Source organism: Hordeum vulgare, chromosome 7H (assembly GCF_904849725.1).
Source record: "Hordeum vulgare subsp. vulgare chromosome 7H, MorexV3_pseudomolecules_assembly, whole genome shotgun sequence".
Lineage (NCBI taxonomy): Eukaryota > Viridiplantae > Streptophyta > Magnoliopsida > Poales > Poaceae > Hordeum > Hordeum vulgare.
The window spans coordinates 103,509,464-103,523,853 of record NC_058524.1 but is presented as its reverse complement, the minus strand read 5'-3'; the positions used below and the strand labels follow the sequence as shown (position 1 = coordinate 103,523,853).

Sequence of the window (14,390 nt, the reverse complement as noted above, 5' to 3'; positions counted from 1 at the left end):
GTGTGTGAGATCTTACATTAGGTGAAATATTTAAGATCATTTAAAAAATACATGTTTAAATATTCTCTAATTTTCTATAGACATACATTAATGTCTGATGTACAACGTCAAAAGGTTTTAGCTCCTAATTCAACTTACATTAATGGCCAATGCTAGGCGCCGACATATCGGCTCAATAGTTGAGCCGGTCTAGTCCTAGTTAAGGATGGCAATGGGTAGGGTATGGGCAGAGTAGAGCAATACCATATCCATACCCGTCTAGTTAATGGGTATAAAATTCTACCCATACCTATACCCACGGGTATAAAACTTTACCCATACCCATACCCAACGATTACTTGTGCCCATTGGATACCCAGCGGGTAGAACAAATTGTACACAAGTTGTTTACAATTTTACACTCACTGATAGCACAGTTGACACAAAGTTGAATTATCTTGGCTCGATAAGAGGTAGATGAGTACATGACCACGAGCAAAATTGAGAAATCACAACATACTCATAAGTTAATAGGAGTAGATGAGTCACATGACAAATTAATGATTAATTGGCGATAACATAACATTAGTTCACAAATGGGTAGGGTATGGGTATACCCACGGGTACAAGGCTATACCCATACCCTACCCATGATTTAACAGGTAGGGTATGAGTACTACCCATGGGTATAAAAGTGTGTCCACACCCTGCCCATGCGGGTACGGTACCCGTGGGTACTCGTACCCATGGGTAAAATTGCCATCCTTAGTCCTAGTCGCTCGACCAGTTTGTAAATACCCGTTGGATCTGACCTAACCGTTCTTTAAACTTGCGGCGTAGATAGAAAAAGGCACAAGAAAAGAAGGCAGCGCCGCCGCTTGCGCATGCCCACCATCATTGATGTTGCTCACTAGCGTCCCTATAGCTTGTCCGCAGCATGGCCTACCCCCGGTTGCAGCGCCCCCGGTTCGCCTAGGCTCTCGCTGGTTCGCCGCATGCAGCTTCTGTTGGTGAAGGTCACAACTCCGGTGAACAACAACACCCCATATAGCTTGTAGCAACGCCGTTTTTCATCGACGGGCGCATCCCTAACAAAGCCGTCTAGTAGTTTGATGGGTTGTATCAAGCAAAAAGTCTTGTCCTAACAAAGCATTCATCGTTCCAACAAATCAAACATCGCCGTTGTCGGGTTGTAACAAAAATAGTCACAATTTCCAGCAAAACAAAACGATGGTGCCAGCAAAAATGATTCACGATAGTTTGGTTCCAGCAAAATGTTAGTGAGGTTACACCTTCCTCGACGACTAGCTCCAGCAAAAAACAATGATGATGCTAGCAAAATGGGTCTACGTTCATTTGGTTCCAGCAAAATGTTAGTGTGGTTGTAGCTTTTCTGGCGACCACCCAACAAAGTAACATGCTGGTTGCATTGCAGCATCGGTGTTGGTTCCAACAAAATGTCAGTAATAGCTTTTCCGGCAACCGATTCTAGCAAAGTGGCATGTCAGTTGCAGCATCGATGCCCTCAACAAACGTTGCTCGTCGTTGAGTCATGCAACATGGGTGCGGCCATATCATGGCCACCCGTCGCATCATTTGTGGCCAACCCACCGATGGTTTGAAGGGCAACTGGTTGGCGTCGCCGACACCCGTGGACTCCGTCGAGGCTGCTGGGAAAAGAGGACGCCGACCATGAAGAAGAGCTCATACGCACATGCACACATGCACTTGAAGCATTGGTGCAAAAAAAAAGCAAAAAACCGATAACATGGAGAGAAGGGTGAGGCGTTTAGGACGACATCGAATGGGCTTCGGGCGCATCCGCTCGTCGTCGTTGTCGTCAGCGGTGTCTACGACATGCGTGTCCCAGAGGATAAAGAAGGACCGGAAAAATAAGATATGTGTGAAGGGTGATACAACATTTGGCCCGCACGCGACCGATCAAAATTTCAGCCGATCCGCGGGGTGAAAGCGTTTTCCTACATTGATAGAAACAGAAAAAAAAATGTAAATAGTGTCAAAGTACTATTCACCAACAATTATTACTGTTCACTTTCAAATTTGAAATGTACATCGATTTTGATATGATTTTTTCTGAAGTTATAGACATAAACCACGTGGATGTTGTTCAGATATTTTCGAAATGTCTAGGTAGGTATGATTTTTAAAGTTGATCATGATCTCACATGGAGATCTTCTACAAGTCTTACCGGGGTATGTGGGTGTACGGCATGAACGGCGATGGTGCTCCGCCGGATTTTGATTCGAGTTACAGGCCGCTGATGGGCTGCGAGGCCCAAAAAATAACTGGAAAAGCCCATGTACCCTTTGTCCATCTACGCGTGGCTGTCCAGTGCCGAGGGTTTATAAGCTCCAGTTGTCCAACACGGCCAGTCGCCCGCTCCATTCCCGCCCCCATCAAACCCCCCTCGAGTTCCAGAACCTTCCAGAAGAACGTCCCGCACCCGTCGCCCTCTCCTCTCCCCATGGCCGCGTCAGGGGCGGCAGCGGGCGGCGAGAAGCAGTTCCTATCCATCATCCGCGACTTCGCCGCCGAGAAGTCCCACGGCGGTAAGCGTCCCCCCTCCCCGCACCCACCCCCATAGCGCCGTAGGGTTTCGGGCCCCCGGCTGACGCAGTTGCTTCTCCGCTTCGAGTGCAGAGCGCACGGTTTCGGGCCTGAAGCGCCGCCTCGACGACGTGGTCTCAGCGTCCGACGCGGCCACGGCGGAGCTCGAGGCCGCGAAGAGCGCGCGTGATGCGGCGGAGACGAAGCTGCGCGGGAGCGAGGTGCAGGCCTCCATCGCCGACGCGTCGATACAGGCGCTCGAGGTCTCCCCCCTCATCTCTCTCGCCCCGAAACGTGTGAATCGTGTCTCCGTTTACTGCCAGCTCGCCTGATTTTGGTTCGACGTGTTGTCGTGGCGCGTTTAGGCGACGATCTCTCATCTCCAGGAGGAGATCGCGAAGCTGGGCTCCGAACTGGAGGCGCTTAAGGTCAGAAATCTCGATAATCGAAGCGGGTTCAGTTAGGGTCCTGGTCTCTTGTTGCTTAAATATGACGCGGTTTTTGTGTTGATGTTGTGTGTGTGATTGGAATTGCAACTGTCGGGGCTCCGAAGAGCAAGGAGGACATCGAGAGGTGAGTGGGATGGAATTTGTCTATCTGTCTGTTTCTGTTGTGCTCCAGACCTGCAGTACATAACAACTAATTTACACATGCGCCTGCGTTGGTTGTTTCAGAGACGAGTTCTTGAGGCAGATGCTTGAAATGAATGCAAGGATTAGGTATGTGCTGTTCATTTGGTTTACCAGCAATGACTTCATGTTGTTCCCTGGATGTAAAATACCATGGCCGTTGCTAGTGTTGTACTTCACCTATTTCTGACCAAACTACAGCGCGGGTTCGAATAGGGATATATGTGGATCTCCAAATTAGAGTGATGCATGAAGTAGAGCATTGTATATGTTATAACACAGTAACCTGCAGTAAGGGTAATCATGTGAGATTTTGACATGTTTCAATTTTTGACAGCATTACTAAGATCCTTTGCTATAACCTTATGAAGATGGTGTTAGGGGATACTGCTCAGTTTTGTTTAATTCGTCAAAATAGTTCAACAGAATCACTTTTCTACCTTTTCTTATTTATGTCCATTTGGTATATTTTCTTTGCCTGCTAGCTGAAACTTACATCAGAAGTTTCTTCTTTGCCAATTATCTCGAGATAAACTTCATTCCTCCTCTGCAGGCAGTTTCAACAGAAGGCTTCTGCAGAATTAGCAGAGAGGTACTCTGGACTGCCATCAGCAGATGGTAAGCAAGGCAAGTCAGCAGAGGGTAAGCACGCCAACTCGTAGTGCATACATAACACCTTCGCTTCCTGAATACCTTAAGAAGGCCTCCTGTAATTTTGCAACTCCCTTATTATTTCTGTTTGATCCCTTATGAGTAGTTTGAAGGATAATTGGAGTCGTAAGTTGCGTTTCTGTGCTGTTCTTTGTTATGTCTGTACCCAAAAGCTTGTTACCTTTAGCTCAATCATCTGTGTCTTTGTTGTGGTGTAGAAGAGTAAGGGTGCACATAATAATAATGTAATGGCTGGTAAGCTGCTCTTGTATTCTGTTCTTCATAACAAGATAAATATGTGATTGCTTAATAAGATAAAGAATGTGTTCCATTTTGTGTTGTCAATATACTTACAGATATAATTTATGTTATTGTTGGCTTTGTTTTTCCGTGATCATTTTGTTAACTATGTGCTTTGCCATGTGCTAAGGATATGACTTGCATGATACCTCTCCCATTTGATCTTGTGAATCATCTGTCATAAAGTACTGTGCTCAATATGGCTATTTTCTTGTTTCTTCTTAGACTGAAATGCTCACCTTGGCAGGTCAAAATGTGAGCGACATGAATGAAACTATGGACTCAGAAGGTATGTTGATAGATTCGGTTGATCAGATGAACAACATTAATGCTGAGGTGCATGTATTGGAGGAAGAGTATGAAAAGGACCTGCTTGAACTTGAAAAGGTTATTTTCTCCATTCTTTCCCCTGATATTGTGTTATTTATTAACTATTCAATTGATGCGATACACTTCTTTGGTTTTCTCTTGACTGTACTAGTTCGGAAGAAAATTGGTGATAAAGAATTTATGTGAGGGACACAACATATTTGCCACTCACGTGCATATTATCTGCATTATCCTTTTCATCAAAAGACAAAGAAAATAGTGTTGATGATATTCATCACGGTGCAAAGTATAGTAGTTTCTGCTGATAAATACTTGTTGTGCTAAATGTTTCTGTATGCTAAACACTAGGACCGGATCATTATAATTCCAACGGGTTGGGGCTAACAAGTAGGTAGTTACTGGTAGGCAGATGATGCCGCTGCATCGTTGGAGAGAGAACCAGTTCCAAGCTATAGCGCTTCTCGTAATTTTAACAAGAAGATAGCACTTGCTTTTTTGAAGTATTCTTTTGCAGGAATGCACATTGTTCGGCGATTTATATGGGCATGATCTCTCAGAAATACTGTTTGCCTTGTTTTACAGCTGCGTCATGAACTGGCTGATGTCCGAGCAAAGAGAGTTCTTATGGAGGCTGTGATGAAAGAGACGAAGCAGTTGCAGGAGCTCGGAGGATATCCTTTTTCACCAGTCTAGAAATCGCTACATTTGCGCATTTACATAGATGCATGCTCTTGCTGCTGCTTCTTCCTTGGCGTGTGTTCGCGGAAGCTTTCCTTGACTCGACGCAAGCGCGTGGCCGAGCTGGAGAGCGTGCACAATTCACTCGCCGAGGAGCTGCGGAGGCGCTACATCTGCCCTGGCTGCGGAACCAACAACATGGCGGGGGAGGAGGAGGCAGCGCCGGCAGCGGCGGTGGCAAACTAATTAGAGAAGTAGAGAACACGCCGGTGGCTTGAGTTCCCAGTAAATCAGTGACAAGGATCAGATTGTTTGTGGACGTTAAGAAAAACCTTAGATTAGCCGGCTGTACTTTGGCGAGCGGTTAGCTCTTGTCGTTGCATTACCCGACCTGCAGTGCCTATCGAAACAACGGGGACACGGCCGTAAAATTTTCAGTGATCAGTACGAACACATGTCTCTGTTCCTTTGCTGTCCCTGTCTGGTATTGTGATCTGAACGATTGCGAATCCACACTGCCATTTTCACCTGCTCTCTACTACAGAATTGGCTTTGCAGTTTGTGTCAACAATAGATGCATCTCTTTCCTGAAAAAAATTCACGAATATCTGAACCCTAGACGAATACTTGGATGTGTATGGGGCTAGGGTGACCAATGTAGGGCTAGGGTGAGGCCTTCATCGCTGCCAACTCCGCATACACACCACCAAATTTTCTCGGCTTTACATTTGACACACACAATAACTATGCATAATTGACTTCGTCGCCAATTATCCAATGTAGGGCTAGGACAACGTAAGTGTTTGACCAATGCCAAATATGCTATATATTGGGACACACCGCTGTTGATTCTCATGTCTCACCAGCGCCAACTACACAAAATATTGGGATGCACCGCTGTAGATCTCCCGCTCACAAAAACTAACCTCATATCATGTCAAAATTATACAACAACATAAACTACCCTACGAAAAAGAAAAGAGAAAACTAAACGGAGCCATCAAGTTAGTTTCTCCAAACTTTGTAATAACTTGACAGAATTTTCGATGTTCCTGGACAAGAATCTGGATTCATCCATAGCTTCTTGCTTGGAAAGATAGCTCTTAGCTGCTTTGACATATGGGAATCCGGGCCCAAGCATGTGAGAGGCACAAGATGCCTTGGAAGCGAGGAGCTTGGAATCACCTGCAACACCACGGAAAACCTCATTATCTGTGATCAAAACACAGCAGTGGAACTGAAACCATGCCAAGTGGGGAACATATGCATCTGTTGCACTGAGCGTAAAAATGGGAGTTGCAAAAAAAGAAAAGGAAAATCACGAGTATCAAGAATTTAGAGAGCACACTATTCTGGTGTAGCTGACATCTCTTCATTTTTTATATCGCACAATACAGAATTTATTCGTTAATATCTGTAACCAGCTCTTTATTGGCATGGGAAACATAAGGGCAGAAATTTAATACACTTAGCTCCATAGCATTGTCTTGTTCCATGCAGGAGGACCTCATCATGTGCTGATATTTTCAAGGTATAGGCATTGCACCATGTGGCTGGCAATTACCCCCTCTGTACCTAAATACTTGTACTCGGGGAGAAGTAGACTAGTTCTCACCAACTTTAGGTACAGAGGGAGTACTAGCTGCTACCTAAAAAATATTTTACCGAGTGATAGCCCTATCCAAGTATGATGGTTCTATACACCAATAAATCTAATGGGCTAACCAGGGTCCACGTTATAAAGATATCTATCGCCTTTTTGAAAACATGGGCTGCCAAGAAAACCACGAGTTTCAATGCTGATATCTGACATTTAGTGATTACCCTATTACCAATGTCATCTTGATGGCATTTACTGTCTGACAAAGTTAATCAAATGAAAGGGAGCACCGCGTGATTGTATTTCAACAGTAATTGAGTTCGAGGAACAAGCAAAGTTACCTTTCGCGGTTTCCGACATATAGATGTTTTGGCTGAAATGACGGTTGATCCACCATTTGCACCGGAGCTTCCATGATTCCCTTGTATGTTGCTCAAAGAAGACTGAGGAAAGACTACTAAAAGGATTGATCGATGCCTCTCCTTCAACATTACATGAAATACAATCCTCGTAGTCAGTAGTACGATCAGAAAAAAGCCGAAGGAAGCATGATACAAGCTCCTCCCAGACGAAAGGCTTGCCGTTCACAGAGTCTAGATGCAAAGCAATTCTCTCAAGTAGTCGTGTGGTATTATAATATCCTGGGGGGGAGCAACAACAGGTTAAGAAAATGTAACCATTGCCACAAGCAAAATAATCAAACCATTGACATTTCTGAAGTTCACATAGATACGCAACGTAATAACTTCAAAAAATGTGAAGCCACGAGTAGCATTGAAGTTCATTTTTTCTTCTGATATCACTACTAATATTCTGTTTTGATGATCACAAAAATGGCTTACATTCGACGATGTACTATACTACACACACGATCTTCTCTACTAGCAGCAAAGACAGCATGGAACTCGTAGGACTAGTAACAACTAACAAACTAATGAGATTTCCACTTTATACTAATAAAATAACCAGTATCAGTAATAACTGTATGGTTGTTTGAGACTAGAATACTTGACATGCAACAGGCAAGAATAACTCGGTTTCTTCGGGATTGTAGTTTCAAATTACTTTTCCAGTGATGAAATCAAGAGCATAGTTACACAATAGCAACATTTCCATTCTCTACACCAAATTTAGTGCCACAACAGAGGGTGAGTAGTTATAGTGCCAACCAGCCACCCTTAACTTCTAATAAAACCCTTGCTTTACACCTTCCAACTGATGAAACCACTCCAAGTAAACACCTCAGCCTAAACCATTATAATTCCCATACAACAGGTTTAAGTGATGTGGAACGTAGGTGTTGTCGAGTAATAGTAACACATGGATTTAACACTTTTTCTTTCCTCAATAGTCCATTTGTTTATTTTATTCCGCTGATAAATGTCCTATGTGCAGAGGAAATATGGACTTTAGAATAGTTCATTACTTCATTCCAGTTTTGCTGATACCGTTTTTTTCTGCTAGAATGCACGTAGCAGCACCAATGTAAGGAGTCAACTACTAAACTAGAATCGATCAAATAGTAGAGCACCATGGGAGGAAAAGTCTTCGGCCAAAACCTTTTCTGTGCATTTCAGTTAGCCTCTCAACCGAGTAGCTACATGTAGGATCTCTTTGCAAAGCTTCCTCATAGCAAGAAGATATAGTTGATACTTGGTTTTGGTCAAAATACTCTAGCAATCTACCACGCAATCTGCATTACAAAAACTAAACTTCAGCCACTTAGCTCACAACAGCTTATCTCAGTAACAAGGAACAGAAAACAGAAACTACCATAGTCAAAAGATGTTTTAGAAACATAAAATGAGAGATGAGATTTAAGATAGCAAATTGCTTCAAATGATAACCAATGACATGATGGCTTATCAACCTGAAAGGAAGCGCTGTAGTAGAACCGCGGCAGGTCCTCTCAAGTTCACAAAGTGCATCTTTCAGTTTATCACCAAGCAGGAGGATCTACACCATAGGAAAGGTAGCTAAAATGGGTCTACAGATGAAAACAAAATCCATACAATAAATTGCATGGTTATATGCAGAACATGGAGCACCTGTTTGATTGACAAGTACCTGTATTAATGGTAACAAGGCTGCCATTACTGGTGGCGAAGAATGAAGAGCCACTCTTAGACATCTTTCTGCATCTGTGTAGAAGGTATTAGGTGTTGACTTGTACTTCCAGTACGAATCAAAGCATTCACTTGAATTCCCAGCAGCATGCTTTAGACGTAGCGGCAACAAGGTTTGTTCCAATCCTTCCAAGTACCATAATAAACATCTAGCATGTTAACACATAAGTATGCGGAGCTATAAAACAAGATTGATAAAGATAACAAAAGTAATGGACAAACGGTTGCTCAGATTAATGAGCCTAGTTGATCTGGTGAGGGACAGCCACAAAGCTAACGTGCAACACATTGCTACCAAGGATGAAGGATTGATCCAACTCTAGCAAAAAAGAAGGATAAATCTACACAATGCTTCCAGCACCTTCATCAAAAGCTGTTTCAGACTTGCCGCATGCAAAAAAGAAGTAACAGACCTTAGTTGTCAAGCATTGTTTATATACCTATGGACTCTTCATGATTTTATTCCTTGCTTGCTCAGCACTCTTTGAAAATTCATGTCATAGTCTCATGTTTTAGATCCAGATGTATCAAATAAAAGTAAATGAAGGCTAAATCTGGTTGCAGTATTACATGCTGAAGTGGATGGTAGAAGAAGAAAATGTATTAGAAGGTATACTCCCTCCGTCCCATAATGTAAGACGTTTTTTTATACTAGTGTAGTATCTAAAAACGTCTCACATTATGGGACGGAGGGAGTACATTACATCAAGCCAGTGGTTCTTTATGATTGCTCCAGATGTTCCAGTAACGTAATCACTCAGTGTCTTTTTTCACCCCAGAACTCTAAACTACCTAGTACTTAGTGGAAGGAAAAAAAAACAGATGAACATCTTGAAGAAGTAGATGGAATGTCACTAACCACAGGTAGGGGCATCAGAGGTATTAAAAAATACGCTTCGAAAATCTTCAGAAACCACTTCTTCTTTCACTTGTGAATCTACTGAATCATTTTCCTTAACAGGATAAACAAAATGAGATTGCTTGGGAATCTTGCATATTTTGTCTATATTCCCGTTATTGATAGAACTTTCTGAAGAGCAAGCAGGAAAACTGGCATCATCAACATCAATGCTGCAATTGTCATCTGAACTATCCTGGAGACCCTTATCTCCACAGGCATTCGATGACACAGAAATTTTGCATGATTCATCGTACACATCAAATCTCTCAAGTTGCATATCTTTGGGCAAGCCAGAGTACCATTTATCATATGATATCAAGCCATGTATCAGATTTAGTGTTGGTTCCATCTTTAGTCCGTCCTTCGTGAGGAGGCTGAAAAAAGGAATAAAAGTTCTCAATTCTTCTATCTCAGTGCTGAGCAGACATGTCTGTGGAAGAGAAAATTAAAACAAGAAACTAAATTATCCAAAAGCTTCAACACCCGAATAGTATTTCAGTTACCAGAATTAAGACGCTACACATATCTTAACACAAAGTCTGCATTTAAGAGATGCATACTTTTGTACTATTTGTAGATTCCTTTCTTCATCATAACAAAATCCCTAGATTGCCGCATATGAAAACCACACAAATGTCTCATGAGCCGCTCAGGTGGTGGGAGGTGAGAGTGTACAACCACCCATGAACTTGAATTTGGGTGCCTATTTGTGTTAATGAAAGAATAAATTCCACACTCGACCAGATATTTGTGATACAGTGACAGTTTAAATCACATTTAGTTTTTGGTGACACTTTGAACCAGATTTTGCATAAATTATTCCACTCTGAATTGATTTATTTTAGCATTTGAGTTAGTTCTGATGTGATGGCCACACTCATTAGGGTGATGTAACAGTCACTTATTGCTTGACACATCGCAGACTAACTGTGGTGTTATTTAAACATTTATTTTAGCATTTGGCAAACATGGATCCGATGTGGCAGAAGGCTAAGCAAAGGTCCAACAGCCAGTCTCTGCTAACTATCACTGCTCTCTGGTAACCCAAGCTCTCCTACATTGGACAGTCCAGCTAGCCTCTGCCATGATGGACATCGAACCTCTAGCTAGCCTCTGTCATATCGCCAGCTAGCCTATGCCATGTCAGAGAGTATCTGTGAGATGTGTGCCCCAATTAGCCTGCAATGTGTCAAGTTGTGAGTGCCACACCACCCTGGCAAATGGGGCAATCATGTCAGAACCACTTCAAAAGCTGAGATGATAAAATGTGGTTCAAAGTGGAATGTTTGCGCAAAATCTGATACATGAGTGACAAAAAACAAGAAGGTGGTTCAACCTGTTACTATGTAACAAATACCTGGACCAAATGGATTGTACTCTTAATGAAAAGTTACCTAGTACCTCACAGGTAATAAAGTCTCTATTGTCTGATAACATGTGGAAAAAATAATTTCTTTGGATTTAACATGATAGACTGATACTTGGTTTCTAAGGAATTGGGCATGTAAATTGTAACAACCAACAAGATGGCATGGCTATAAGCCTATCACAGATCATCGAATTCCCCAGAAACAACATGTCAAAAAGTGTATACAGGACACGACAAATGTAAACACCAACAGACTGTGTCGGTAACTCACACTCTTGTTGCATTGTGTGCATCGCCGATCTTGCCTTGTGAAAGATAAAATAGAGCCAGTTCGAGTTTAACCATGTGTTTCTGCCAAACAAATTAACAGTGTTAAGCAAATACAAAGGAGCATGATGTTTGTACATCTATTAACGTTATTGGATTTGCAATTCAATGTTATTCCAGGAAACATTTTTAATCCAATTAGGCTCTGAATAGTACCGATTAGTAACAATACAGATTATAACAAACCCATGGCTCCATTTTCAGGGGTTTGTTCAGATATGGTTGTATTAACAACTTTAATCATGGTATATATAATAATAAGATAATTAACTAATTTAAGATTGTATTATTCTTAAACTTGACAACAAATTAGGAACTTACTTTTGTACAAGTAGGCAACCACATTAGCCGTTGTATCCAAACATCAAAAACCTTCTGCGTCCTGTGGCAGTAGGTTCTCCTGCCACCGCTGTCCTGAGCAAGGCGTCTATGAATATCCATCGCATCCTTCAATCGAGCAACAAGCCTTCATTAGAAAACACTAACTCTACCAAAACCACGAGCTGCTATAAAAATTACACCCAGCATGTTCTGCTTACCACTAAAATGCTGCGGGCCTCCTCAAAGGAGTCAGGGCGCTGGATGCCAGGTAGGAGCACGGAGAAGACCCCGGCCGCATCTCGCCATTGGTGTGAGCGAACTAGATTGTGCAGGAGACGTCCGAGGCGGCCACGATTGGCCCACATGGTGGGTGCTTGCCCTGTCGTGGGCCTCTGGGGGAAGGGGCGTCGTCTCCGGACCAGCTTCCCTCCTGCGTCCTTGCCAGCGTCAGTGTCGAGCTCACGCTTGACGGTGGCAGTCGGCGTTGCGCTGGGCTGCTCGCTCCACTTGTCCGCCGAAGAATCGGCCCTTGAAATGCCCGGCAGGGTAGCTTGGGGCGTGAAAAGGGGCTGCTGGGTTGGGGTTACCGGAAGGTGGTCCCGGTGGCGCTTCTTGTGCGGTGGTGCGCCCAATGTTTCCCCTCCTGCATCCTTGCCAGCCCCGTCGTCAGCTTCAGGCTCGGTCTTTATGGAGGTGGGCACGGTCGTCGGCGTTAGGTCCAGCTTCCCGCATCGCTTGACATCGAAGGAATCGGCTTTCGAAATCCGGGATAGAATAGTTTGGGGCGTGGGCAGCGGCTGGGTTGGGGTTGCCGGAAGGTGGTCCCGGCGGCGCTTCTTGCGGGGCGGTGGGCGCGAAGTGCGAGTAGCAGCGGTGGTGGTGCCGACGTCCGGCTCCTCCTTGACGGGGGTGAAAGCCGGTGGAGATGGCGACAGCGACAGCGGCAGCCGCGCCATAACATGAGGCGGAGGGCTGGACCGCCGGCCGCCCGCAGGTGCTGGTGGCTGGTCGCCGCCGGCCGCCCCCGTCGGCAGGAACAGGAGTAGAAGAGAAGCCAAGAAGCGTACTGGAGAGAGGGCTGCGTGCTACTGCAGCCAACGGGGCCGGCCGGCCGGGGCGTGGTACTGCTGCGTGGGCTGGACTTGGTACTTGGCCTCGGGGTGGCGTCCTCGGGGTGGGTGCCGGATAGGCTCGTCGGCGTGACCGCTGGCGGCGAGAAGGCTCGCCCGGGACGAGGGGCAGGCGGCGGCGCGCTAGGGTTGGGCGGTGCGCGGGTCCGTGTGACGAGCAAAGACAGGGGGAGGGAGGGGGATCGGCCGCGAGAGCGAGAACGAGTGAAGGGGATTGGACGCTAAAGCTGGGCCGTGCTTCCAGGCCCGGCCCACGGGCATGTACTTGCGGCCCGGGTCGGCCTTCGGCCGGCACGGAACAAGGCCGATGACCGAGGCCGGGAGCTGCTGTGTACTTCCTCCGTTCCTAAGGCCCTGTTTGGGACCGCTCTGCTCCATCAAAAACACTTTCGTTCCACCAAATCCACTTTGAAGCAGTTTTATATAGAAGTTGTAGCTTTTTTAAAGAGAATTTTTGGCTTTTATCCAGCTTCAGTTTCACGAATGGAAAATTTGGTAGAAAAGATCTATTTGATTGGATGAGAGAGGAGAAACGAAGGGGTATCCACTTACGGGTGTCAGTGGTGGGTAATATCAATCCAACTCCAGCTTCTATAATTTTATGAAACACCTCCTAGAGAGCTTCATGAAAAACAGGAAGTTGGACCCTGGATTCTAGTTTTTTTGTGAAGCTATATATCGTGAAGCTACCCCATTTGGCTTGTGTTTTCTAGAGCGGAGCTGAATTTTTTAGAGTGGAGCAGTCCCAAACAGGCCCTTAAATATAAGTTTTTTTAAAGATTTTATTACGGGACTACGTACGAAGCAAAATGAGTGAATCTACACTTTAAAATATGTCTATATATATCCGTATATAGTTTTTTAATAAAACCTCTAAAAAGACTTATATTTAGAAACGGAGGGAGTATATCGCATCGCTCGTTTGAGATGAGCTTGGCCAGCGAGAGAATGCACGTCTCTTTTACTTTGACTCCACTACAAATCTGAAGTCAGATTTTTTACCGGCAAATTATGTTCACTAAAATGACAAGTTTACTTGGCGTACATGTCAAATCTGTCTTAGTTTATTTTGTTGTCAAAAATTATCGTGCTTGCAAACTAAATTTATCATCATGGCATCAATATAAATTGGAAAACGTTTAAAAGCATCTAACTTGTCTTTTCCTCGCGTACACCATCTTACGTGGATGCTTCGTGCCCCGTGGGGTTAGCTGTGACAGCCCGATGCCGATGTTCCAGAAGATTCCCTTTTCTTTCCGTTTTCGTCGTATGGGTATATTTTCATTTGTCGCATCATCATCGCATCATTCGCATCATCTGCATTGCATCGGCATCTCCGTGCCGCCAGTTTTCAAAACTTGCATCCGTTGTTAGTTGCCGGTTCGCGTCGTCGTCCGTTCTGAGCCCGACCGTACACGCACGCGCCCGCGGCACCGTCGTAACCCTGTTTTTAAAGTGCGTTTAAAACTTTCTCTGATCG

General features: G+C 44.4%; 2 protein-coding genes across 2 annotated transcripts; one reads left to right on the top strand and one right to left on the bottom strand.

Moving 5' to 3' along the window:
- The first annotated feature begins 2,391 nt into the window (after positions 1 to 2,391).
- Positions 2,392 to 5,601, top strand: LOC123413126 (girdin homolog). The gene is made up of 9 exons (XM_045106082.1): positions 2,392 to 2,550; positions 2,642 to 2,811; positions 2,914 to 2,976; positions 3,102 to 3,121; positions 3,223 to 3,267; positions 3,731 to 3,819; positions 4,376 to 4,515; positions 5,041 to 5,129; positions 5,247 to 5,601. Exons 1-9 carry the CDS (start codon positions 2,466 to 2,468, stop codon positions 5,380 to 5,382), a joined length of 837 nt encoding a protein of 278 aa, XP_044962017.1. The 5' UTR covers positions 2,392 to 2,465; the 3' UTR covers positions 5,383 to 5,601.
- A 337-nt stretch (positions 5,602 to 5,938) lies between these two features.
- Positions 5,939 to 13,072, bottom strand: LOC123413125. The gene is made up of 9 exons (XM_045106081.1): positions 11,999 to 13,072; positions 11,781 to 11,906; positions 11,404 to 11,483; positions 9,722 to 10,137; positions 8,804 to 8,988; positions 8,607 to 8,692; positions 8,296 to 8,429; positions 7,078 to 7,377; positions 5,939 to 6,321 (listed from the first exon to the last, which is right to left on the bottom strand). The coding sequence occupies exons 1-9, from the start codon at positions 12,734 to 12,736 to the stop codon at positions 6,137 to 6,139; spliced, it is 2,250 nt and encodes a 749-aa protein (XP_044962016.1). The 5' UTR covers positions 12,737 to 13,072; the 3' UTR covers positions 5,939 to 6,136.
- Positions 13,073 to 14,390: the final 1,318 nt, after the last annotated feature.

Coding starts and splice junctions, on each gene's coding strand:
- LOC123413125 (XM_045106081.1), bottom strand. CDS start 12,736: ATGGCGCGGCTGCCGCTGTCGCTGTCGCCATCTCCACCGGCTTTCACC. Junction 8,693..8,803: donor CCTTGTTACCATTAATACAG/GTACTTGTCAAT, acceptor CCTATGGTGTAG/ATCCTCCTGCTTGGTGATAA. Junction 7,378..8,295: donor AACTGAAATGCACAGAAAAG/GTTTTGGCCGAA, acceptor GCTCCCCCCCAG/GATATTATAATACCACACGA.
- LOC123413126 (XM_045106082.1), top strand. CDS start 2,466: ATGGCCGCGTCAGGGGCGGCAGCGGGCGGCGAGAAGCAGTTCCTATCC. Junction 3,122..3,222: donor AGCAAGGAGGACATCGAGAG/GTGAGTGGGATG, acceptor TGGTTGTTTCAG/AGACGAGTTCTTGAGGCAGA. Junction 4,516..5,040: donor ACCTGCTTGAACTTGAAAAG/GTTATTTTCTCC, acceptor CTTGTTTTACAG/CTGCGTCATGAACTGGCTGA.